The 25,329-nt window shown below is 38.7% G+C and overlaps 1 protein-coding gene across 2 annotated transcripts; it reads left to right on the top strand.

Moving 5' to 3' along the window:
• Positions 1 to 244: 244 nt before the first annotated feature.
• On the top strand, positions 245 to 24,473 carry spock3 (SPARC (osteonectin), cwcv and kazal like domains proteoglycan 3). 2 transcript variants are annotated; one of them, XM_007551855.2, is made up of 12 exons: positions 245 to 354; positions 507 to 629; positions 13,177 to 13,185; positions 13,324 to 13,363; positions 15,594 to 15,702; positions 16,872 to 16,980; positions 18,660 to 18,768; positions 18,913 to 19,026; positions 19,110 to 19,331; positions 20,023 to 20,085; positions 20,166 to 20,303; positions 21,165 to 24,473. In XM_007551855.2, exons 2-12 carry the CDS (start codon positions 507 to 509, stop codon positions 21,323 to 21,325), a joined length of 1,197 nt encoding a protein of 398 aa, XP_007551917.1. In that variant the 5' UTR covers positions 245 to 354; the 3' UTR covers positions 21,326 to 24,473. The 2 variants fall into 2 exon arrangements, with proteins under 2 accessions (XP_007551917.1, XP_007551918.1); XM_007551856.2 differs by lacking the exon at positions 13,177 to 13,185.
• The last annotated feature ends 856 nt before the right edge of the window (positions 24,474 to 25,329 follow it).

Below are 25,329 nucleotides of genomic sequence, written 5' to 3' on the forward strand. Positions count from 1 at the left end.
TTTTTTTTTTTTTTTTTTTTTTTTAATTCTCAACATTTTTTACAACGTTCTTTATCTGTCAGTTTTAAATCATATTTTCAATTAAACGCGACTCCCGCGTTTACTTTAATGAGGAATAGGCTTTTAAGAGTGAGTCGGTGTAGCGACAGAATGATAGTAGTAAACCTCTGCACTGAAGAGACGGAGCGCCGGGCACGCGTACGGTGCCTTGCGCGCTCCCGCCCGCTGCTGCGCACAGACAGCCGGTGCGGCGAGAGAGAAACAGAAAGAGAGAGAGAGAGGGAGAGCTGCTATTAGTTGTGACAGAAAGCGGCGTCAAGCACATACCGTCTGAGGAGCAGCTGCTGCGACAAGGTGGGTTTAAGGAAATATATTTTATTATGCTCACACCAAGATTCGTTTGGCTTGGTCGCATATTTGGAGCGCTTCTGTTTTCAGCGCGGTTGCCATGTCCTCCAGCTTGATCCAGCGTCCTCCTCTCCGCGCTTGTTGTTGTGTATCCGCAGATGCTGAGCGTCGCCGTGCTGTGTGTGTGCGCCGTCGCCTTCGGGCACGTCTCCGCTCGCTCGGACAGCGGCAATTTTCTGGACGATAAGTGGCTCACCGGAAGATGGGATAAATTCAGAGATGTAAGTGACGTTTCTGGGTTTTATTAGCAGATAATACCCCCCCACCATCACCAACATCACCCAACCCCCATCCTCCCAAGTCCCCCCTTTTTTTCCCCTTCTCACAGCCTCACGCATTGGGTTGAGATCATGCGCTCCTCGTTTTCATCTCGTTGTCTCAGCGACGCGTCACGGGTTCCTCTGTTATGTTTGTCACACGTTCATCAGCCTCTTCACTCAGGCTGTGAACAAACCAACAACCATTCAGGGAGGATCCTTGCTTGTGTGTGTGTGTGTGTGTGTGTGTGTGTGTGTGTTTTCTTTTTTCTTTTTATAGCTGTGTGGTTAACAGAGGTAGCCAAGGCCTCAGAGACACATAGCTGTCTGTGAGTGACCGAAAAGGGCCCAAATAGGTAGAGACAGGGCCGCACCGAGGTTGACTGGGACCCTGAGGAGAATTGGATCTGGAAGGCCAGTTTTAATCGACTCTTGTTTAAGCATCGCAAGGTGCAGCTTACTGTTGTTAATAAAAGTTACAGATATAAAACCATTACAATTTATCACCATAGTGTTCTAAAGAAAACTTTTGAGTCGTCATAGTTTTTTTTTTCCATAGCGCCACCACCTCTCCCCCCACCTGCAGCTGCACTGTGCTAGTCCACTGTTTGTAAGAGGATTTCAATAGTCAAAAAGAAGAAGAAAAAGAAGAAGAACAAGAAGAAGAAGAAAAGCATTTGGAATTAATTGTGAAAAACGCTGTGAGTCAAGGAGTGGAAACTAATTAAGGTACTTAGGTTTCAAACTGCAGTGTGCAAAATGTCTGTTTGGGGTTTATTTGCACCTCGGCCAGTTTGGTACCTGACTTACTTGGATACTTCAGTTTGAAATTTTCAGGTGAACTTTTTATGTGTACTTTTATAAATGAGAATTTATAATAATTTTCTATATTAGGGAGTCATATTTTGTAAGAGTGAATTGTCCCAAACATGAATCAGAACCTGTATAATTAGAAACAGGGTTTAAAACAAGATTTTAGTTAAATTCCATAAAATAACATAACATATAATATAAAAATGTACTGATGTTTGAATTGCCGCAGGATGACACATGGCACGGCTGCCTTTCTGCTTTACTTTGCATGTTCTCCCCATGAACATCGGTTCTCTCAAAATACTCTGGCTTCCTCCCATCATCCAAAAACATGCATGTTGTGATAACTTGGCTCTCTAAGTTGCTTTTAGGTGCAGTGAGTGTGTGTGTGTGTGTGTGTGTGTGTGTGCCAGTTTCTGCCATGTGTGTTTCTGTGTTACCCTGAGGTGGAGAGGCGACCCTTCCAGGACGTAGCAGCCCTGTCCTCCACTTACCACTCAAGATAGACAGATAAACAAGGAAGAAGAAAATACGAGATTTGCCCATTTGTGTATTTTACTTCACAATTAATCAAAAATATTTGTCATCTAAGATAACTGCATTGATACACAATTAGATGTGGGATGAGACAAAAGGGGAACATGTGGGTAAATGGGGGAGGGGGACTTTACTAATTGGCAAAGGGGGGAATTGACCTGTAGCTGTCTGGTAAGCGACCAGCTGTGGGCCGGCTAGCCTGACCGATAGCATGGCTAGTTAGCTAGCAAATATCAACTTGTTACAATTGTAGAAAAGGGAAATACCAGAAAATAAATAACAACAAGCAATCGGATGATGTTTTACAGTCGTGTTTTGAATGTTTGTGCAAATAGCGCGGAAGCCGTGATGTTTTCGCTCGAGGTCATCACACCACGAGAATCTTAAAGAGTTTCATTCCTATTTTAAATTCTGGTTCTGCTAAGCACATCTATCAACTTATTCATTTAATATATTTAATATTAATTAAATTAATATTTAACATTTTAGATTCTAAAAAAAATAATTTCATATGAATTATCTGAAGCAATGGGGAAACTGGATTTTTAAAAATGTGTTGGTTCAAACTGAGTGAATTTAAAAGTTGACATATTTTTGAAAACTGGACCACAAAGCAAACAATGAAATGTATTTTTCGTGAGAATTTTGCGGCTCTTGGCAACCTCTCACTGGCCTCACTGGCAGGGGGTTAAACTGTGTTTTATTTGCTCTAGTCCGATGATCAAAGTTCTCTATAGGAATACAATAAGAACATTTGAAATAGGACCAAAAATTTCGCATCACCAGACACAATTTGGCTACAAAGATGGCCCATAAAATGTCAGCCTGTGAAGAAATATAAGCCAAGATGTTGCGAATATATTATTATTTCTCTATATTTGGTTTTGCATAAATGATATAAAAAAAATCTCGAGGACTTATTAAAACACTGAAATGTAGAGCATGTCCTCTCAGACATGGCATCCTTGTGGGATCATTAAATGAATATTACAGGCTGTCTGTCTGATTAGGCCTACCTGTAGCCTACATATGCTTCCCCAGTGATTTGCCTCTTCTCTCAGCGTAACAGTGATTTACTGTGAAGTGATCTGGCTGATTATGCTGCTGCTGAAAGCCCTCAGCAGCAGACTATATGTCAGCCACCATTAACCTGGCATGCTAAGGCCACTTAGGGCATTAATGCTCCTGCAGACTCTGGCGGATAATACCTCTGATCATGTGGTCCTGTTGCTCAGTTTGCTGCAATTAATCACCCTCCTCTGCACTAATTCCTGTATCGATTAAACAACCATTTAGTAAGAAAATGCTGCGCTTTTTTTTTTTTTTTTTCCTTTTTAGGAGCGTTGTTATTCTTGTTTTGTGCACTGGGGGACTTGAATGCTGCTTCTTAAGATGTTTTCAGCAAGTAGCCGCTGCTGTTGAAAACTATTGAAATTACTGCTCTGTGCTTCACATGGCCTGTCTTCTGCTAAAAAAAGATATCATGCCTCTAGCCACGCGTTTAATGGCTCCACAAGCGCAACAGAGTGCATGCTCCGACTTGTACTCACAAACATACACACACACACGCACGCACGCACACACACACACACACACACACGCACAATAACAAATATGAGCTTTATGTGCAGCAAAAGGATCGGCGTGCACATTAAGCCCAGAAACCATCTTTTTGAGAAAAACTTGTCGTTGGATTGAGTCAGAAAAACATCAAGGTAAAGAATTGCAGTAAAATAAAGCTACACTCCAAACTCAATAGAAGGTCATTTCCTGTGTGCTACAAATGTAGGATTTATAGCTCTAGAGCCAGAGAGAGATACAGAAGTGGTGTTCTTTCTGTTTCTTTTTTTATTCGATTTTTCATCTCCTTTAGTGTCGGGACAGACGTTTTCTCTGCTAGCCACGGCAAAGCCCTTAAGCGCAGGTGGACCCATGTGATACGCCTCAGGTTCTAAATTGGATTATGCAAATACGCATCCAGGAACAAAAGGTTGGAGAGTAAATTTTACCGGCCATGTGTCTGTTCTATTTATGGTTACCTCTTTTCCTGAAATAAGGAGACAGACAGTAAAACAGACAAAGCCCCTTGCACAACTATTCATACGCATTTTTCACATTTTGTCATGTCACAGCCACAGATTTTTTTTTTTAAAAGAATGCATGGTTCAATACAAAAAAAAAACAACTAAATTTGAATATTGTGGGCTGTGCACATAATCGGTAGAGCTGGGTAATAAAATTAAAGCAATTTTGATTTTTCCTTGATAGATATATGAGAAAAGGTTGATATAAGTCCTTCAATATACAGAAAAGACGATAGCCAGTGATAGTAAGAGCTTGTCCAGTTTGGAACAATCATATGACTGGAAAAGAGAGACTCAAAGTTAGGTTAACACATGCAGCACAGTAGCAGTCAGACAAGCTAACTTCTAATGTTTGTGCAGCTGCAGCCTCTTAGTTCAGATAAAGGGTACGGCATGACGGGAAAAAAAAGAAAAACAATGAGACATATTTAACAGGAATAGTTTAGTCATGTGAAAGTATTTTGGCTATTTAAAGTTGGACAGAAAACAGAGTAGCATGCTCTGCAAATTATGTTCTGATGAAGTAAATGAATGTCACCAATCAGTACTCCCCTAATTTGAATTTGTTTGTGTCTGTTTATTTTAGTCATTCATTTTTTTTCTCTTTGAAAATGGCTAAACTATACAATGAGGATATAAAGATTGAAATTTGTTTCCTTTCCAAGCATAGACAGTGTCTATTTTACTGTTTTGATTGTTTTCCTTGAAAGCTGCTAAAATTTTCATTGAAGATATCAATTTGTTTATTTTGTCTTTGCCTGTTTATATTTCTTTTTCTTTACTTTACTAAAATAAAGCAATATTTCAAATGGGATAAACAAAGGAGACATTTTAAGAATTTATATTTAAATTCCTATTTCATTTATTTGACATCAACAAAAAGTGTTTTTGTGTTTAGTCTTTAATATTTTAATTTAAATATGCCTCTTTTATTAATTCAAAACATGGAGCTAAATACAGGATAATGACGTATTTGAGGCTGAAACAGACTTGACACTATGGCAGAAGTTCACTTTCCAACAGACCTCTAAGCATACAGCCAGAACTACAATGGAATGGTTTAGATGAAAGCATATTTGTTTTATATTTGTGCCTTAGAATGATCCCAAATTTATAGCTAAACTGAGAATCTGACATGAAAGACATACAAATTGACATGCACTAAAAATCTAAAGAAGCTTCAGTTATTTTGAAAAGAAAGACTGTTATTTGTTAAACGATAAATAGAAAACCATCATTTTCCCTATGTGGCAACAATTGGGCGTTCTCACGTAAAGCAGTATGTAGGTATGATAATTTGTTCATTTTCTTGCTTTAACCTTGAAGCTTAGCAGTAGAAGTGGAGCTCTCTATATTGGGTGTATTTCATTTCCTGTTTCAGGTGCTGTCTTCGGCTGAGATTTTTTTTCTTTCAGCCAGTAGCATATCAGTACATTGTGGAAGGTGTTTGTGTAAATGCCAGCGGTTTTGAAAATGTTCACTTTTTATTTTGCAAGCACTGCAAACACTTGGACTTGTATCCCTGCACAGCTGCCAAAGCTGAAATATTTTCAGAAACAGAGCCCAAATAAAACTTTCTAGATAAATGCTTCAGCATTTTGTTGTGCAGTTATATTCCTAAAGCTAATACTAAGGTTGATTTTCTGGCCAGATGCATGTGTGGTAGGCAAAACTTGGAAGTGATGCCAGTCTGATTTATGCCGCCATGCATAATGGAACAAATGCATCCTCTCCTGTCACAACACTGCCAAGTTGTACATTGCACGCTCTGTAGAGGTTGCACCTCAAGGCACAGTCCGCCTTGAGGTGCAAGGCTGACTGTGATTGGAGTGACACAAGCTTTAAACACAAACACAATGCAAACTGTAGTTCTGTGACACGCTGACCACTTCGAATTTTATTTTCAGGGGCTTAATAAAGTGGCAGAGGCTTTTTATTTGCATCTATTGTCATTTCAAGTAAACTACCCCACTGATGTTAGATGGAACAGTGGACAAGCAGTAGTGTAAAGTCAAACGAAGAGAATATGGTGGCCAAACCTCAGTTCATTTGTTTATTTTACACAGAAAAACTCTGCAATCAGTTTCCAATCTAGGAGGTAAAGCAGACGAATCCCAGATATCCCACTTACATAACTTCTGACTTCAGTTTTGTCCTACAGTGAGATTATTTGCCATGTCTTTGCTTTCCATGAAGCTTTCGCTTCCAATCAGTGCTGCTAAAGCTGATCCAATAACCAACATATATGGTCCTCACAATGACAAATTTGTCAAGTCTTTACGCCCAAATTACTCCTCCAGGGTAGCCACCCTGTGCAGAAACTATCCGTATAGTGCAACTTAAAGTATATACAGCAAGCATGTGGTGCAATGTTGCTTTCATTCGGCTCTAAAAGCCATCACTGGATCTCACACTAAGTGCACAAGATAGACGCCTGGCTGCTGACTTACTGTAAGCCCTGTTAGGATGGCTGCCGAGACCTGGGGCCTGAGATAAACTCAGGAGAAAGATTATTGTAACAATGAATTGGAAAAAAAAGTGATGAATGATTTGTGATGACAGAGACTTGATTGCATGGTTTACCGTGAGAACAAGATAATGTCCTGGTCAGGCCAGTCTCATTAGAAGAGATTATACTTTTTTTTTATCTCTTCCCCATTCTTTATGTATTTCTTAGTGTCCGTGTGTGTCTTGTGTTGTTTGTGTTGTGGAGTGTGAATGATGTTGGGAAGGTACAGAGCTTGAGGCCTTTTCCACTTCAGAGCACCTTGGTATGAATTTGTGTGTATTTTGTGCGAGCATGCATGCCACAAGCTTTAGCAAGAAAAACAGCCAGTAGAATTTAACGTGCAGGTCTCCTGTTGGACGTTGGTAAAAAAATAAAATTAAATAAATTGAAAAAAGCAGCAGATTAGAGACAAAAAGAAGCAATTGGGGCACATTTAGGAAGAGGTATAATCAGACCAGCAAAGGTGAGAAACACCTGGATTTTTCTTGTGGGCACACACCCAATGCTTGTGGTTCACTTTATTTTCACATCCCTTTTCACATTTGGCAGTTTCAGACAAGGCAGCTAGTGGACACAAATACACTGTTTCGTTTCCACGTTGAATGTTTCTATTCCCGATTTTCATGCTCTTAATCAGAAGAAAGTCTTCTTTTTTTTGTTCTGCATGTGTGTGTGTCTGGAAATATAGGACAGTGACACAAGTGTAAGCATGCCAAGACACGGCCGGCCACCTGAACTAAGAGGCTGCCCAAAGAGTGCATTAATCAGAGAAGTAGCCAATTGGTTGGTTGTTGCGAGAACGAAGCTATTAGTCCCTTTCAGATACACTTATGTATTTCAGTTATTTTTTTTTTAGAAGTATTTGATATGCCTCTCAAACTGAAATATCAGCATCTTCTTTAAACTGTAAGGGTGCAATATGGGATTGCAGAACTAGTGTAACGCAGCACAAAGCAAAGACAGCTGCAGCAGCACGTGTGCAGATCGGCTCAGAGCAGATACATCATAAACTGGTAGAATCTGATGAAGATAATGACATGCTTATGTTGATGCACAACAACTGTGTGTGTGTCTAAAGCACTGGGTGCATCTGAACTCAGCCGAAGGGAAGTCCTCAAGGAGAAACCCACCATAGAGGCAGGCTGTCAAACTGCACAACCTTTGTGATTCCAGCTAAATGGTCATATGGCCTGCAAAGCCTTGTTTGATGTGAAGGCTGGTGTTAATTTAGGAACTGTGATGTGAAAGGGGTCTACTGAAAGCCACAGAAAGTCCCATTTAAAATTGGCCACGTGAACAAGCACGCGGAAGGAGGTCAGACGAGACCAAATTTGAATTCAGCCACTCTAAATATACAACCAGAGCTACGGTGGAATTGTTTGGATCAAACCATTTTCGTCTGTCAGAATGACAAAGTAAAAGTTCAGACCTGTATCCAAACTGTGGCAAAAAAAACAAACAAACAAACAAACAAAAAAAAAAAACAGAAGTTCACAGACAAACAAACAAACAAAAAAAAAAAACAGAAGTTCACAGACACTTTTCATCCAGCCAAATTATCAAAGAACAATGGGCAAACAAATTAGTCTCTAGATGTGTGAAGCCAAAAGATTTGAAGCAGCAAGAAAAGGTTAAAGGTGATTCAACACAGCGTTAGCTAAGAGGGAGCTGAATATAAGCGCTCGCGTCTTCCAGATTTGTATGTTGAAAATATCCACGTACCCATTTCACCCAACTGTTTGTACAATGTGGAAAAAATGTTCAGTGGTATGGACACTTGTGCTCAGTGCTGCATTTGGTGTTTTGAGGCTATAGCTGAGTTAGTGCTCCTCCAATTATTTAATGTGTTTAATGCTGTCAGATTCCAGCGCTCACATTGGGTGTTTTGTGGTTTGCTAATGGGACCATATCTGGGTGCAGGAAGCGCTTTCGTGTTTGTTTGTTTGTTTGTTTGGATGTTCTTCTGTGTTTGCGTTGTTCTGTTCCGATGTGTCCGTTGAAGCCATTAAGGAATCAGACCACAAGCACTTTCGTTGTCTTTCTGCTGTGTTCGCTTCTCTGGAGGGCCCGGCCTCTGTAATGCAATGTTCTCATTATTCTGTCTCAGCCTGCAGAGCTAGAAAGGAACCGACATTTTCTTTCCATTTTTTTTTTTTATTACATAGGTGGACAGTAAACAGGGAAAGAAGAAAGGGGATGGGTGCAGAGGAGCCTCTGCTGAATAGGTAGAGGGTTAGGTAGATCAACAATGCAGGGCAGAAAGGAGAAATTAATTTGAGCTGTGGAAGAACAGGAGTCGACCCCATGCTCCTTATAGGAAGAAAGGAAGTGTCACCCAGATAAAGTCACTGTTTTCCCCTCTGCTTATCTTTTTATAAGCATCTTATATTTTTCAAAGCCGTAACTAAGGGGATGTTTATAACACCCCAAAGTCCGCTGCTGGAGATTTTTGTGGACAATTTTGACCTACTAATACTGATTTTAATTTCAGTCGTAAACACTTAAAGTAAATTTCTGCTTCTCCTGCTGTAAGGGGCCACTAATTATTTGTATCCGGAGCAGAGGGTCCAAATAAAATGAGCTGGGATAGTTTAGGAAAAATTCTTGTATAAAGATTAATAGGCAGAAATAACTGCCTAACTTTACTTTAAAAACAAAAAAAAAAACACCTGATATTATCAAGTAGGTTCGTGCATAACAGAATTATTTGAAGCAGAGCACTTCAGTGAAGAAATATGATGATTTTTAACCTTCCTCACCCAAGTCCCAACTTAAAAGGTTTACTTCCGTTTCCTTAGAGGCCATTGTTTTATGTTTTCAAAGCCCTCTGAGCTGCATAATGCAGCAGTTTCACTTGGCTGCCTTTAGGTGTTATCTTAAGGTTTTTTTTTTATTTTTAGAAACCATTCAAAGCATATCAAGCTTTTCTGGTTTTAATAATATGATGGCTTTTTCACACTTCATATGCTTCCTGTCAAAATCCTTGCAGGTGCCACAAACTTATATTAAATTGTGCATTTGTCTGATAATTGCCTCAGCACTCCATTATAAACACTCAGGTGCATATTTATATACTGTGGTACACTGCTGTTAGGTTTTCCAGTTCTTGTACCAATGTTGACCTAAAATTGAAAATGCTTAAACCCCAAAGTTTAAAATCACCAGATATGAAAAGCTGCACTGATAGCAGCCTGGATGTCAGTCTTTAACTGTATTGAAAACAGTTAAAGGAATTTGAAGGGTTGAATGCTTTATTTATTTATTTATTTAATTTTTTATCAGTGACTAGGGCTTAAGGGTGGAGTAGCATCATCTGTAAGTATTGAGCATGTTGGGGTCAGAGAATAATGGGACTCAGAACTTCTGAAGGCAAACTGCGTGCAAGTATGCATGAGAGTGACTGACTGCGAATGATAAACACAGAAACAATGGAGACCTGTGAAGAAACAAGAAAAGTCTATCATTGTGGTGGAGAACAGAGTGTAGGCACCCAAAGAACAGACAAAACGTCTTTGGAGTGAGACGTCTGAACTCACACTGGGCTAAACAACTGAGCGCTCACTATTTCATAATCCCCTTTTACATTTGAATCAGAAGCCAGCACCTGCTGGGATTCTCTGTGGCTCGTCCCTCTATTAAAAGCCAGCAAATCTCTCACCTTGACGCATTCCAGATTTAGACTGCAGGGCTGCAGTCACAGGGCACTGAACTGAGTCACTACCTCAGGGAAGATTTATGTGAAGTATCTAGTTACACAAATGTTTCACCTGAAAAAGCTCTATTTCATAGCTACACTGAGAAGGTTTAAAAGAATATAGCAATGAGGATATGCAAAGGAAAACATGTAGGTAAAAGGCTCTTCTTAAAGGTGTTTTTTTTTATTGATGTCAGATGATGAGTGTTACATTAAAGCCTGCCATTTATCTGCTTTCCCTTTAATTAATATTATGTATAAAGCACAGAAGAACTAATGTCAGAATTAGATAAAAAGTTGCATAAAACAAGAGTGTGCTCACTCAAGCAGCAAGGATTTGAAGCTTTCGTCTATAATTCATCCCTAACAGATTTGTGTGATTGAATTCTCAGGATGGGGAATGTTTTTCCATTGATTCATCAGGATCTCATTTTTTTTAAGATGACAAAAAGCCTGGGAGTTTTGACAGCAACGTGTGCACTTTAGAAACTCGTTGTGTGCGTTTATATGTGTGTTAAAGAGCAGAGCTGAGAACCTCAGAATGTTACCGTATAGCAGTGGGATCTCAGATCAAGGCCTCTCCATCTTGTTAAAAGCCAGAGCAGTGCTGACTCTGTTCTTCTCCCTCTCTTTATTTGAAGTCCTTTTAGCCACAGAGAGCAATTTCTAAGGAGCCCCCGTCCCCCCCTTCCAAAAAAAGAAAAGTTGCCTCCAGCAGCTCACAACAGACCCTCAATCTGCTCTCTAGCTTTTATATTGCAACCCTTTTTACAAAATTCAACATGTGGCTATTATCTTCAGTGGAAAAGGGTACAAACAACATTCAGTCCCATACCAGATGACTCTGGCTGGAGGAGTCTCCCGGCTTTATTTGCTGAATCTCAGACTGCTGCTGTGTGAGTAAGAAGTCCTCAGAAACAGGCTTAAAAACAAGTTTATCAACTGAAGCATCTGGCACAGGAACTCTGAAACCCACAAGAGTGCCCGCCTGCAAATAAAAAGAGGTACAATAAATCTTGTGTACCTGTCAGCAGGGCGACTTGCACCACATTTTCAGTTCCGCTGCATGTGGACCTGAATTCGGCTCTCTCTTCAGAAGTTCTACACACTTCCTCTCAGAAAGTCAGGAATTGTCAATAATAGTTTGCAAGATTTTGTCTGAATGTTGCCTGTGTGCTTATGGCAAACGGAAGCACGTTACTTGGTCTTAGTGATTATAAAGTGTCCAAAGTGCAGTTATTTACTCAATACCTTGGTTGTATTGTAAATGAGGAAAAAGAAAAGGCTATAATTTTAGAACAGCCATGGTAACACATATTATGTCTCAGAGATGAATATTTGGACCCTTTTCTTATTTTGTTGTACAGGATTCATTTTCTTCCATTTCATGCAGCAACCGCAGCATGTGTCTTATCAAATTTTTGCTGATGATAAACTGATTTACATATCCCTCCAAATCCTGATAATGTCACATACAGAGCTCACTGCCCTACACTGGCGCTCCGCAGAGATTAGAAACTAAAAACAATATTCTCTAGCGAAATGACAATAAAACAGATGCTGTCATTTTTTTCCCCCAAAAGACATCCCCCCCCCAAAATAAAATCCAATAATATTGCCCAGTCCTATAGAATCTTAGGGATTACTATAAAAAACTCTACTAAAATAATATCTAGATGTCCTCTTAGATTTTATTTAACAAATCAATTATTGGGAAGCTTTTGCTACAAACTGCTATTCATGGTTTTGTTCAGTAACAAAGCTATCCAGAGCTATCGTTATTCCTTCTTAAGCAGAGAGTCAGTTTCAGGCTTACAGATGCTTCAAAGTTTAACTGACAGGAAGCTTAATGAGCTCCTTTCCCAGCTCGTATTACCCGAGTCCTCGTGTACCTTCACCAGCTGCCAGTTGCTTTATCGATTATTTACAGACAATTTATTAGATCGATATAAGAACTTTGTGGCCGATTCCTAATCTGTGATTTTGTAAAGTTCCGACCTGCCAGTATACTGTCATATTTATTTTTTATTTTTTTTTTTTACATGATTCTGATTTCTCTCCAAGAACTATAACATTGCATGTATTTTTTTCACCTTCCTGTGTAAGTGATGATTAATTATTTATTCTCTGATGCAAAGTAATGCACTGCATAATAAAGAGTAGTTGCTGTAAAATATGGTTTTAGTAACTGCAAGCAGCAATGTCTGTGTCTACCAAAGAGGAATGCAGATCCATCTCTTAAATGTGACATATCCAGCATTTCCAAATCCAGTATGTTTTATGACTAAACTTCCACACCAAGAGTTGTTTTTTTTAATTTATTTTGTTAGTATGGCCTGATTATTGCTTTTATTTACTCTTAAGAATTACACTCCTTTAGCTCAAATTACCTTCAACGTTCCATGTGCAACTACAAAGTTCTGCAGTATATTTTTTTATATTAAAATGTTTTATTTTTGTGAATAAAAGGTTAGTTAACCGAATTCCTTTTATTTAATAAATCACACAAAGTCAAAAGACATGTGTCCAAAAGAACCAGTGTAGTTATTTATATTTTAAAACCTAAAATATGTGTATCGTTTTACGTTTATCCTAGAGTGAAAATCTTGCAATGACATGTTCGAATTTCTTGTAAAAAATAATCCAAATTCCTGCCAAAGATTTAAAAGTTAACGCATGTGAGTGAGGATGATGAGCAGCTAGTTTCAAACCAGCTCTTTATAATACCGCAAACACGTATTGCTACAACAATATACAATGCAGTAGCATGTGTGGTTTTGTTTCCTAGATAGCCACATGCCTATTTTATGAGGCAATATCTATGTTTTAAAATTAATTCCTGGTTCTCTGTCTTTGTAATGCTTTCTCCCAAAGGAGGTTGAGGTTTGTATGATGATTATTTTTGGTATTCTGCATTGAAAGACCTATATCGTTGTGCTTGTAGTGAACAGTAATACCTTCTCAGAATATTCTCTGAACATTTTTTTTTCTGATTATGTTTATTGACTAACTGTGTTTCAGGAGCCTGGAACATGGACTCCATCCAAGCCCTTCGATCAAGGTGGGTGAGAATGAGAAAGAGCAAAGCCCGGGGTGTTTTAGTTATGTAACAAAATAATGAAAAAAAAAAAAGAAAAGGAAAACACTCCAAGAGCGGCTCGCTGACCTCTAATTGTTCTGAGGTTTCACTAACATCATTCGAGTTGCAGTTGTTATTAAATTCTCAGAATTTGAAAACAAATGCCAATTTTATAATACAAGATGTAGATGATAAACACATGTCATGAAAAAAAAGTTGGTTGGGCCCATAAATATCTTTTTTTTGCCCCGCAAGCATAGAATTACAAATCCATTGCAAATGGATTAGAAACAGTTTTTGATGATCATCTAAATATGTTGCGTAGATTTCTGGGTGACAGGTTAAAGATATATTTTACAACTATGATACATTGCTTCTATGCTGCCAATGAATGTATCTTAAACTTCTTACTTGAACTCCAAACTTGGTATGTCTTGGTTATAAAAAATTTTACTATAGGAAAAAAAAACAAAACTGAATATAATTAATAAACTTTCCAAGTTATTTTGTGGGTGTGATGGGTAAGACTAAAATTTAATGCTTATCTAAAGTCTTATAAATTGAGAAATTTATTACTGCAATATTGTTCCCAGAAAACAAGTCTTTTGTCCAAACAGGTGTTCGTTCAGGACAACTTTAATGTGCTCTTTAAACGAGGATTAACCAGATTAAGCTGTGTCACAACACGTCACCTTAGACATGCAGATCTTTAGCATTTGTTTCTTAACAAGTTAACTTGCTACACCCTAATGAAGTTTTCACCTGCAACAGTTTGCGCTAGTGATAATGTTTGCATGTTTTCACTCTGTTTTGACATGACTCTGATGATTTGGCTCATAACATATTTCAGTGGACTTTCCCAGTTGTTTATGAGGCTTAGCAATTGATCTTGACAGATTTATAGACTACTCTTTCAGCTGGTGCAGGATCACAATGCTCAGAGGAAGTCACATGACTCTTAACAGACAGGAAGCTGCAGGCAGAACAGTCATTTTTCTGTGAATGCGGGTAAAAATTCTTAGATTCCTGGGAATCTAAGGATTGATTAAATCAACAAAAGGACATGCATAGCCTTTTATTACAGTCTTACAAACCTGCACACAAAAATGTCATGTTTTTTTTTGTGTTTATTTTTAAATCAGCTGCTCAGGTTGTGGATGCAGATTAAGTGCAACAACATCAGGTCCTTGGGGACTGGAGAGGATGCATTCTGTTGGGCATCTTGACTCGATAGTGGTGATCGGATGGAGAAGTTCCTACGAAAAGAGAAAAACTCTCTTCTTTTAATGTCACCGAGCAGCTAAAACCAGGAGGATTTTCTATTCTTTGATCATCTCATTGCTATTTGTATTACAGACAGTGGTAATCTCCTGCGCTCATCCAGGCACACCAGGACATGAACATATCCTCTCACTTATCAGTGTATCGACAAACACACGCACACACACACACACACACACACGCACACACACACACACACACACACATACACATACACACACGGACTGGGAAACAATAGCATTAGATAGTGCGTTGGAGGATTGAGGCAGGATAATCTGCCAAAGCTGCTCTGAGATTACAGTAAGGTTCTTTCGAGTAGAGGTCATTCGCAAACTGTCCTGACCGCAGCCAATGGCTTTGGATCTTGCTCTTAGGTGTGTTGCTTAAAGTTGACATTGGATCAAAAACTGTATCTACCGAGATCAAACCATCTCCCAGAGAGTCAGATGTAAAATCAGCTTATATGTATAACCCTAACCCTAACCCATGAACGACTCTCCTACGTTCAGGCTGCTGTAAGATCAAAAGTAACCTCTAAAACCAGGACCATCTGTTTTTAGCTCTAAGGATATTTAACAGTGTTACAGTATTCTGTTCAGGGCAGAGGAAACAGCTAGTAGTAACATACAAAGAAAGAGTGACTGAAATAAAAAAAACAAAAACTGAAACAGATATCACATATATTCATGTTGCTTAGATCTTAAAAAGGAAAAGGAAAATGCACAGCTTAACCCGAAAGCTTTGATGCTGCGTTAAAAGAACAAAAGGAAAAGTGTATCCGTGGAGGATTTTTCCTTTTTCTTTGTTTACCCTCGCAGGCTTTTGCCGGCTGCTGTCTAGGAAACTCTGAGGTTTCAATTTGTTGCAGTGTGCACACATAGATGCACTTTACAGAGTTCTCATCATGCACGACTTTGTTCTGTGTTTGTAGCTCTTGATCCAGCCAAAGACCCCTGCCTGAAGATCAAATGCAGTCGTCACAAGGTGTGTGTAGCTGAGGATTACAAGACTGCCTCATGTGTCAGCCAGAAGAGAGTTAGGTAAACACACACACATCTTCACAAGACAGAAATTTCCTTTGATTTCCATTCGTTTTTCATTCATTTCTATAGCTTAACTCTGACCTCTGACCCCAACCTTAACCATCAGCAGTACATGCCGAGCCCTAAATCTAACCTAAATTAAATTCACAACTCGGTACTAAATCTAGTCCCATTTTATGGCTTTTTTTTGTCACGCTTAAATGTTTCAGGTCTTCAATCAAATGTTAATATCAAACAAAGATAAATTGAGTAGATGGAAAAAAACCAGCATAACATTTTTCAAATGATGATTTTCTTTATCTAAGTTGGTGTATTATATATTTTTACATTTTTTTAATGTCTCAATCAAGTAGCTATGTTACCTTCAGTTCTCATGAAAATAGCTTTGTCCCCCCTCTGAATAGATTAAATAATTATTTGAAAACAATTTTATGTTATCACATACTCTATCTTGGTCTGGAATTCAATTTTGTTTGATGACCTGTTGACATTTTCAGTGCACTAATGAAGGAAGAACAGGAGAAATCTCCGAGGGGGAAAATACTTGTTTTGTACATTCTCTACTTTTTTTCAAATGTAACATTATCTTATAAAAAGATGAAGCTCTAAAATGCATATTTTTAAAAAATAAATAAAATATTAACATTAGTTGAATTTCTGCCCTATTCTTCATCACATTTCATCCCGTTCTCAATTGTACAGCATGAGCAAAGCAACTGTTTTCTTTAGTTTTTCCAGCTGGTCTCCTTGTTGCCCGGCTCTCTTGTGACTGTTGTGTGACATTACAGCTTGGTCCAGTTACCCAGGCGCTGGCACTAACTTTCAGCGGACATAAAGTGCTGCCAAGTGATATGAATGGGCTTTGTTTGTGTGTGTTTGAGTCTGGGATGCCTCAGACTGGACAGAGGACAGTAACACCACATTGACCTCATTTCCCACTCTTAGCAGCAACACAATTCCCAGGACATTGGGAGAGCAAATCAATCAAAAATAATAATAATTAAAAAAATTAAAAATAATAGTAATCATACACAAATCCCAAATCCTTGTTCAAAGTCTAAAACCATTGCGAAGAACATGACGTTATGTTGCAGATAGAAAAATGCTGACTGTGTGACAAGCGACTGGTGAAATGATCTTTTTATGTTTTTGGTTGTCACCTCCAGTTTTAAAGATGCCAATTTGCACCCGAGCGCCGGGTCGAAGTGCAAGCCGTGTCCTGTGGTTCACCCCTCGCCTGTTTGTGGAAGTGATGGCCACACCTACTCCACGAAGGTACCCTCACATTTCAGCACTCATTGGGCTTTCTGTTGCTTTTTTGTTGTTGTTGTTGTTCTGTTTTGTACACAAGGGCAACAATTTTTATTTTATATTTGGTGGAGTTGAACCACATCTGAACCAGCTTAGCATCTCTAATCCCTCTCAAGACAATACTCTGCAATTCCTTTGGGGCATTTCTCTATAAGATTCATAAAGAGGAAGACTAAGATATTTGTTCTTTCATCTTTATAAAATTGCTGAAGCGTGTCAGGACTGCATGGAGAGGATCTGTAAATCTAAATATTTATGTCGTACCACAGGTTCTCAGTTCGGTTTAGTCCTGAAGCATCATTCTAGCAGACGAATATTCTTCAACGACAAATATCCTGGCTGTATGCGAAGTCCGTTGCAGTCATTAACAAACAGGACTGGCCTGTATGTAGTTCCATCCATCTTCTAAACAACTCCGACCGGCTTCCCTGTAACTGCTGAATAAAACCTCCGCAGCATGACTCAGCCACCACTATGTTTCACAGTGGAGTGGTGGGTTCAGGGTTATGTGTAATTCAATTAAATTCAAGTCAGTTTGTTTAGGTAGCATCTTTTCACAACAAATGTCATACCAAGGCACTTTACAAGAAAGTCATTTAAAAATAATCACACATATGTCCCAATTTATCCTAGTTTTCAAACAGTTCTCTTCATTGTTCAAACTAGCTTAAAAGGTTTTCAATTATTGACTTGCAACATTCACCATTCTGGAATGAGCATGCACAGTATAGACAATAGACAATTGCTTGTGTTGTGTTTGTTGACTTTACAGCAATCCCTCATACCGAGCATGCATGTAGCGACAGTGGAGAGGAAAAACTCCAGCAGAACACGGCTTAGTACAATCGGCCGTCTGCCGTGACCGACTGGAAGTTTGAGAAAACTGAACAGATACACAAAAAGAAGCAGACGGACTGATGTAGAATTATTTTCTATGTTCATGAAAAGTCAAATGTTTAATTGCAGGAGAGGGAGATCGATTAGTTGATGCCAGCAGTATCCTCGTTCTCCAGGAAGGCAACACAAGCAAAGTTTGTCCCGCAGTAACCTGAGCTTATAGCAGCATAACTAGAGATAGTTGAGGTTAACCTAACACCTGGAATGAGGCCTGAGACAGGCAGGGAGAACTGACTTTCTGGATTAGATTTCCCCGCCGGATTGACGCGTACTTTCTACCTTCCTCTTCTCTCCCACTGCTCCACTTGGGCAAACATCACTGTTTTATCTATAAGCTGTATCAAAAGGAACATTTTAAGCTTAGTCTTAAAATTAGACTGGGTTTCTGCCTCACAGACTCAAACTGGGAGCTGTTTCCACAGGAGAGGAACCTGACAGCTAAAGTTATCAGGTGTCATTTGTAGATTTGTTTGACTATGGATGCCACCCATTTTTAATGTACAGTCACTGTACATTAGACGTAAACTTCAACAGTGTACTCTACATACTGAAAATGCCACGTTTGGTTCCTGAAACCAATGGACACTATACACTTGACTTGACTTCATTATGTTGTCTGCTCCTCCTTTCCACTCGAGGCACATCTCAGACGTTTCTCTCAACTCTCACCCTATAACTCTCATCATTTGTTAATTTCCTCTTCTCACATTCTGGTGTTGCTTCTGTCTTTGTTTCCCTTTAATCAGTGTAAGCTAGACTACCAGGCATGCATCACCGGAAAGAAGATTTCCGTAAAGTGTCCCGGCATGTGTCCTTGTCCCCCTCAGCCTGAGCAGGGCTCTGAAGAGAAGAAAGGTAACACCGTTCAGCTGGGAACGTCATTTGTATGGGCTACAAAACTTACATAAAGTTTCTGCAGCGTTTTTATTGTTAATATTAATGAAGCTTAACAATGAGTCATAGGATGAAACTAAAGTTTAAATCAATAACACTTCACAGTGTGCAGTGAATCAGATCTGAAGGAGGTGGTGAGTCGCCTGAGAGATTGGTTCAGAGTGCTGCACGAGAACGGAAACCACCAGAGAGTCAAGATCCAAAAACCGGAGAAGAACAGTGAGTCACGACACACTTTCACTGAGTCAGGACTTTGATGCTCACGTAGACGGTTCATAGCACATCCTTAAACTTCCTCACAGAGTTCGACGTTGGGACGTCGCCGATCTGTAAGGACCCTCTGGGCTGGATGTTCTCCCGACTGGACACAAACTTTGACCTCCAGCTTGACCAGTCAGAGATCAAGAGCCTGTATCTGGACAGGAACGAGCCGTGCTCTGACGCGTTCTTCAAGTCATGCGATACGCATCCCGACAAAGTCATAACCAGCTCTGAGTGGTGCACGGGCTTCCAGAGGTACACAGGTGGGTCACCTTCAGTTTGTTCAGGGCTGAGTAAACATTTCTCAGCTGTGACTCCTGAGATCTTTGTGAACTCAACCTGAGTCTTGAAAAATTACTCCTCTCATTAAGCCTGACTCCAGTAACCATTTTCGTGACTTTTTTCTAATCTTCTTCAATTCTCCAAACGCAATGTATCGACACATTATGTTTCAGTAAAATGTCTCAGGTCTTTTGCAGCATTTGTACCTGGTTCTTTCAACCAGGTAAAGAACAAATATTGATCAAGTGTGTTTAGTTAAGATAAAGGAGACTCAACAAAAAAAACAAAAAAAAAACAAGAACTCATCTGAAAATCTCTGCACGTTCGCCAAAATAACCCCCTTTGTTAAAGAGGCTTTAAAAAAAATCATTTGAATGGGAAAAAAAAATCTATTTTTAATTAAAATCATTTGGAAAAAGTACAATAAGAAATGATTTCTTAAACTGAAGGGATTTATACTATGATGCATTCAAGATTTTCAGTCTGAAGACATTGTGTGAAACAGATTTGCTTGACTAAGGATGAGAATCTGTATATATTTTGTTACAAAAGAACAACAATGGGTCGCTCATTGCAGCTGCAATAGCGGACGCGGCATGGTGAGGAAAATCGTTATCAAGACAAAAGGTAGCTCTGCAGCTCGTTACCAGTGTCCCCATCTCTCCCTTTCAGATTCCCCGTGTAAAGCAGAGCTTTCTAGCATCAGCAAAAAACAAGCTGGGAAGAAGTTACTTGGTAAGCCACCGTCTGGTGAACAAATTCACCCAAAACATTTGCTTCTCCTGCTTACTGTGTGCTCCTGCTAAAACCTGCAGGTCAGTATCTGCCTTCCTGTGATGAGGAGGGTTACTACAGGCCACACCAATGTCACAGCAGCAGCGGCCAGTGTTGGTGTGTGGATCGCTTTGGCAACGAAGTGGCAAGCTCACGCACTCACGGTCCTGCAGACTGTGGTATGCAAAAAGCTAGAAAACAGTGTCAGGTTTCTGAGCTGGTGGAAGAAATGAAAGCATGTTGTCCAATTAATGTGTCTATATTTATATTCAGGGAGCTTGGGTAAGGGCTGAAGACATTATTTTGTTCTGTAAAATATCAAATCATAATGAGGCAATGTGGAAGGGATGTCATGTATAAAATCAAAAAATAAAACTGTTTTTTTTTTTAAATGCATCTTTGTCTAGAAGGCATGTCAAAAATTATTTATACACAAGTTTTGAACTTAACTGTAAACTGTCTGTACAAAGAGTTTTGTTAAAGCATAACATTTAAATCACACATTTTTATTGAAGTCAGTGCAATACGGAAAACCAGTGGTGATAAATGATGCTTTCATTTCCCATGGTAGATGGAAATTGGTTTATTAAATAATCTTATAATCAGCCTAATTAGATTTCAATTTTAAATAAAAAAAACTACCTAGCTATTTGCAAACTGTTGTGCTCATTGACAAGCTAATCTCAATTACTAGCATTTTTAGGCACTGAAAGATTTAGGGAACATTTTCACAAATCATTGCTGCGCTGCGTAATGTTTGGAATGATCTTGAATGCGGTGCAGTCCGTCAAAAGAGCAAAAAATAAGATTTTTTTCCCCCGCGATTACAGTAGTATATTCACAAGGCTTGTGTATTGTACTGTTCATAAGAAACTTCTGACTTCACAAAGTGTCCTTGTAACATTTTCCAGTTTGGAAATATTCCACCTCCAAGATACAAAAGCAATAAGGCACGAGTCCATCTTATGCTATGTAAACAATCTTTTATTAAGTGATTTTTTTTTGTTGTCTCTTTTTGATTTGTTTTTTTTTTGTTCTAGGTGTAATCCTGGAGTCCTCAGGGGACCTCGGCAGCGGCGACTCCTTCTTCACCGACGACGACGAAGATTCATTCGTCCTTAACGACCAGGCAGGTATGGATGATGAGGACGATGAAGATGAGGACGATGACGATGATGAAAACGATGAATATTTGTCATAATTATATATATTATATAAAATGACAGAACAAAAAAAAAAAATGAAATTACTGTATGTTTGGTCAAATTGCACGTTTCTAGGTGAATCCTCCCCTCCCCACCCAGGCAGATAATTCATCATACTAACAGCCTACAGACTATTCTCTGTGTATTGTTTCTCTATCGGTTGAAAGGAAAGAAAAAAAAATCTATATTTTAGAAAACGGTTTCAGATTTTTCCCTCCTGTTTAACTAGAAGATATACGTGTACACTTGTATTTCAACCAAGCAGAGAATATAACTATCTGACAAACTGGTCCATTCGCTTGGATTTGGTCACTTGTGCAAAGACCTTTCCTTACAGTGGACAGTCCATGTCTTTCAGTGTCTCGTGTCCTTGTGGAACACTCCGATGCCTGAGTGTGTTGATGCCTGAAGGCACATTGTTAAAGAGATTTCCTTTTTCCCTCATTCCTCCGTCTTCTTCACTTCATCCGTCCGCTCTTTTTATCCTTATCAAATGTTCCCGTGTATAGGTGGGACGTCGATGATGTAGATAAGAGAATATTGCACTTGTTAGGTTTCTTTTGATCTCGTTTCTTTTTCTTTTTTTTTTTTTTAACTGTGACGATAACTTTGTGGTAAAAACAAGATAAGGGTTAGACATGCTGCAGCAGATGAATTAACGTATACAACAACAAAACAAACAATCATAACAACAACAACAAAAAAAAAACAATCAGAAATATGAGCTGCTGTCAGACGCAGATCTAGTCGAATCATCACGGGCTCAGAAAGGATAAAACAAATTTACTGTTTGGCCTCATGTTTTTTTTTGTTGTTTTTTTTGCTGCAGAGGGGGTATTATTGTTATCTATTTTTCTAATCCGTCGTAGGCCGAATACTGGAGATGAAACAGATTTGTCTCAGCATGTCTAATACTGCGTAATGTTGTTTCCGTCTGTAGAGGCAGAGGCCAAACCTTTGAGGAACTCAAAATGAAAAAGAACAAGAAAAAAAAAGAAACGAAAAGAGCTTGCAGTTGTAATAAAAAAAAGGTCTTAAGTGTGTACAGATGAAAGCTCCTTAGAGTTCAGAAAATATGATGTTGATGTTTTTATATTCGCAGATGCGTGATTTTAGCACACAGCATAGCAGATTCAATTTCTTGCACATTAAAGAAAGAAAGTAACAGAGCCATGCACATTTGTTGGAACATAAATGGTGGATATAAAAAAGTGTACACATCTCTGTTTTAATGCCAGTTTAGTGATGTATAAAAAAAAGGACTATAGTAAATCATTGACTTTCATATGTTATGACTACTCTATATTATTCAACTAATGAACAACAAAATCTGTTTTGAGGAAAATGTGATAAAACAACAGCTGTATTAATCTACACAATCTGGGACTAATATTTTGTGAAAAGAATTATTAATGCAGCCACAGTGTTCAGTCTTCTTTGACAGGATTCCTTCAACATGCCACAGCTTGACAATATTTGCCCAGAGTTTTCTTCTGGACAACTCAAAGAGCTTCTGCCATTCTCAGTTGTCGACTCCTGCAAGGCCATTCCAATTTTTTTTTAATTGTATGTGTATTTGAACTCAAAACATGCTGAGAAATAAAGCTCCTTTTCATCTTTGGCTTCTAGCATTTTGGATCGTTATCCACTTTTATCATGATGCTGCCACCACCGTGTTTCACTGTGGGTGTTGAGTGTTGTTTTTATGCTAAAATTAACTTTTTGAAATTGTGGCCAAAACTTATGCTTGATTTCATCATCCACAATGATTTGGTCAAATTAGTCAGTTTATAAGTTTCTTCATGGGAAGAAAAGGCTTCTATCATGTAAGCCTACTACTACTGATTTCAATAGGCAGAGAACACAGGGGAATCTTTTCACATGCAGAATGCAACCTGTACTTGACAGTAACTCGTGCAGCTGCTTCAGGATTGCTGTTTAGAGCCTCACTGACCCGTTTTAGCTTTGTCTTTTCATCAGATCTGGAGAAAATCCTCGTAAAACAGATAAACTTTGTTACAGATAAATCTGATTCGCTATAGCTGATGGCAAGGGCAACCTCAAGAAGAGTGGAAATCAAAACGGTGCTTCAGCAATGTTAAATTAACACTGTGCTATGCAATTGAGTTAATGAAGCCCTTTTTAATGTTTGCATTTGTCCCTCTGACAGATTTGCTTGTTTTTCAGTTGAAATGCCACATTAAAGGTGGGAAAATGTTTTTAAAAGATTTCACGTGGTCCAGTTTTTCCACATTAGAGACGCCTGGCGTTTTGCCAGCGGTGTGTTGACTTTTGAGATCCACCATGGGCTGTGGGGGTTTAGTTGTAAGGTGTGCCTTTTTGCTGGTAAGGACATGTGATGGGTGGGCAGGATCACTGACGGCTTTACTCTAAAGCCTGTATATTACAGTACATTGACTTAGTTCTGCCATGTGTGTGGGGTTCTCATTTAAGATAGCGTTACTATGGCTTCCACCACTCGTTTAATTTGTCACATAGTTAGAATGCAGAGAGATACCTACCAGCTAGGGCATATAAACACTGCTGGATATGAAAATGTTTTATATAGATTGTACACTGGCTAGAGGAAGCTTTGGTTTAGACAGCTTTATACCAGAAGAAGATAATCAGCGTTTGCTTTTCCATTGTTTCAGTAGCTTAATCTGATCTGCTGTATCTATTTATAGGGTAACTCTTCCAGGGTAAAATAAAAATCTCTCAGCTCAGATGTGTGTGTTGTTAAGTCACATTAATGCATTAATGCAGACCTGAGATCAGCTAATGCTAACTTACAGTAATTACTCTACTATTTGGCTTCATTCTTAATTTTTCTAAACTGCTAAGATCTGAAAAGTGCCATCTAATTGTCCCTTTTTCTGTTTTTTTTGTTTTTTGTTTTTAAATGTCCTTCCAGTGTTTGTAATTCTGATTTTAAATTCACTTAGAAACTGGACAACATTGCAGTCTCGACGCATTTTATGACTGTGATAACATACAAATCTTTTTTGAAGACCTCGGACACTGTAGCCACTCTTTCACCAACCCCACACTGTCATCACAGCTCTTATAGCGTTAGGTTATGATACAGATGCATTTTTTACAGTGTATGTATAATTTGCTGAAATAAAAGCTATATTGACCAACGTCTCTGTTGTCACAGACAGTATTTGGACATGAGCTAATGAGACAGACCTTCCTCACTTCCGTGTCTCGGTTCCGCGTCGAATGTTTGTGTTCCTTATTCTTCCATCTCATTTAGAAGAAAGAGAAGTTGCTGAGGTTTGTGGGCTATAAGTAAAGAGTTATTTTAGATTGTCACAAGTTTGTAGGAACTGGGTAAAGGGCCATAGTCATTTTACACAGCATTATGACGCAACATATAAAAGGATAAAATAAACATTTTCAAGTTATGTCAGTAAGAACAAACGACAAATTAAACTTATTTTGAAATGTATCACTTGTCCTCCAATCCGATCTTGGACTACTTTGCATTGTTGTGTCACACAGAATCTAAATAAACTACTCTCAATGTTGTAGTTAAAGTCTAAAACTGAAATATGAAAAATCTTTGCACTGCAAGAAAAAAGAAAAAAAAAAGAAAACCGACTGTAGGCATGTGTGACAAACTCTGCATCTTTGCATGCCCGGACATTAATGCATTATGTATGAGAAAAACAAGGTGAATTTTTTATGATGCCCACATTATCCAGGCATGCATTCACTGAGCCCATTCAGGTGTACACTAACAGATGTAGATCAAAATAGCTATATAAACAAAATGGAGAGAAAATACATGTATTTCCTGTCTCTAAACGTAAGAAACGTCCATATGAGCTTTACTTAACTGTAAGTGAGGTGCTGGAACTCACACAATAGACCAACACATGTGAGAAGGTGTTGGCAGCAGAAGCTGTCAGTTTGAGCTGCAGATAAGGAACTTACTGAGTAAATATAAAACATTCATTTTCACACACCTTTTCCCTGGCCTTTTTTATTTTTT

The sequence above is a fragment of the Poecilia formosa genome, unplaced genomic scaffold (assembly GCF_000485575.1).
Source record: "Poecilia formosa unplaced genomic scaffold, Poecilia_formosa-5.1.2 Scaffold44, whole genome shotgun sequence".
Taxonomy (NCBI): Eukaryota; Metazoa; Chordata; class Actinopteri; order Cyprinodontiformes; family Poeciliidae; genus Poecilia; species Poecilia formosa.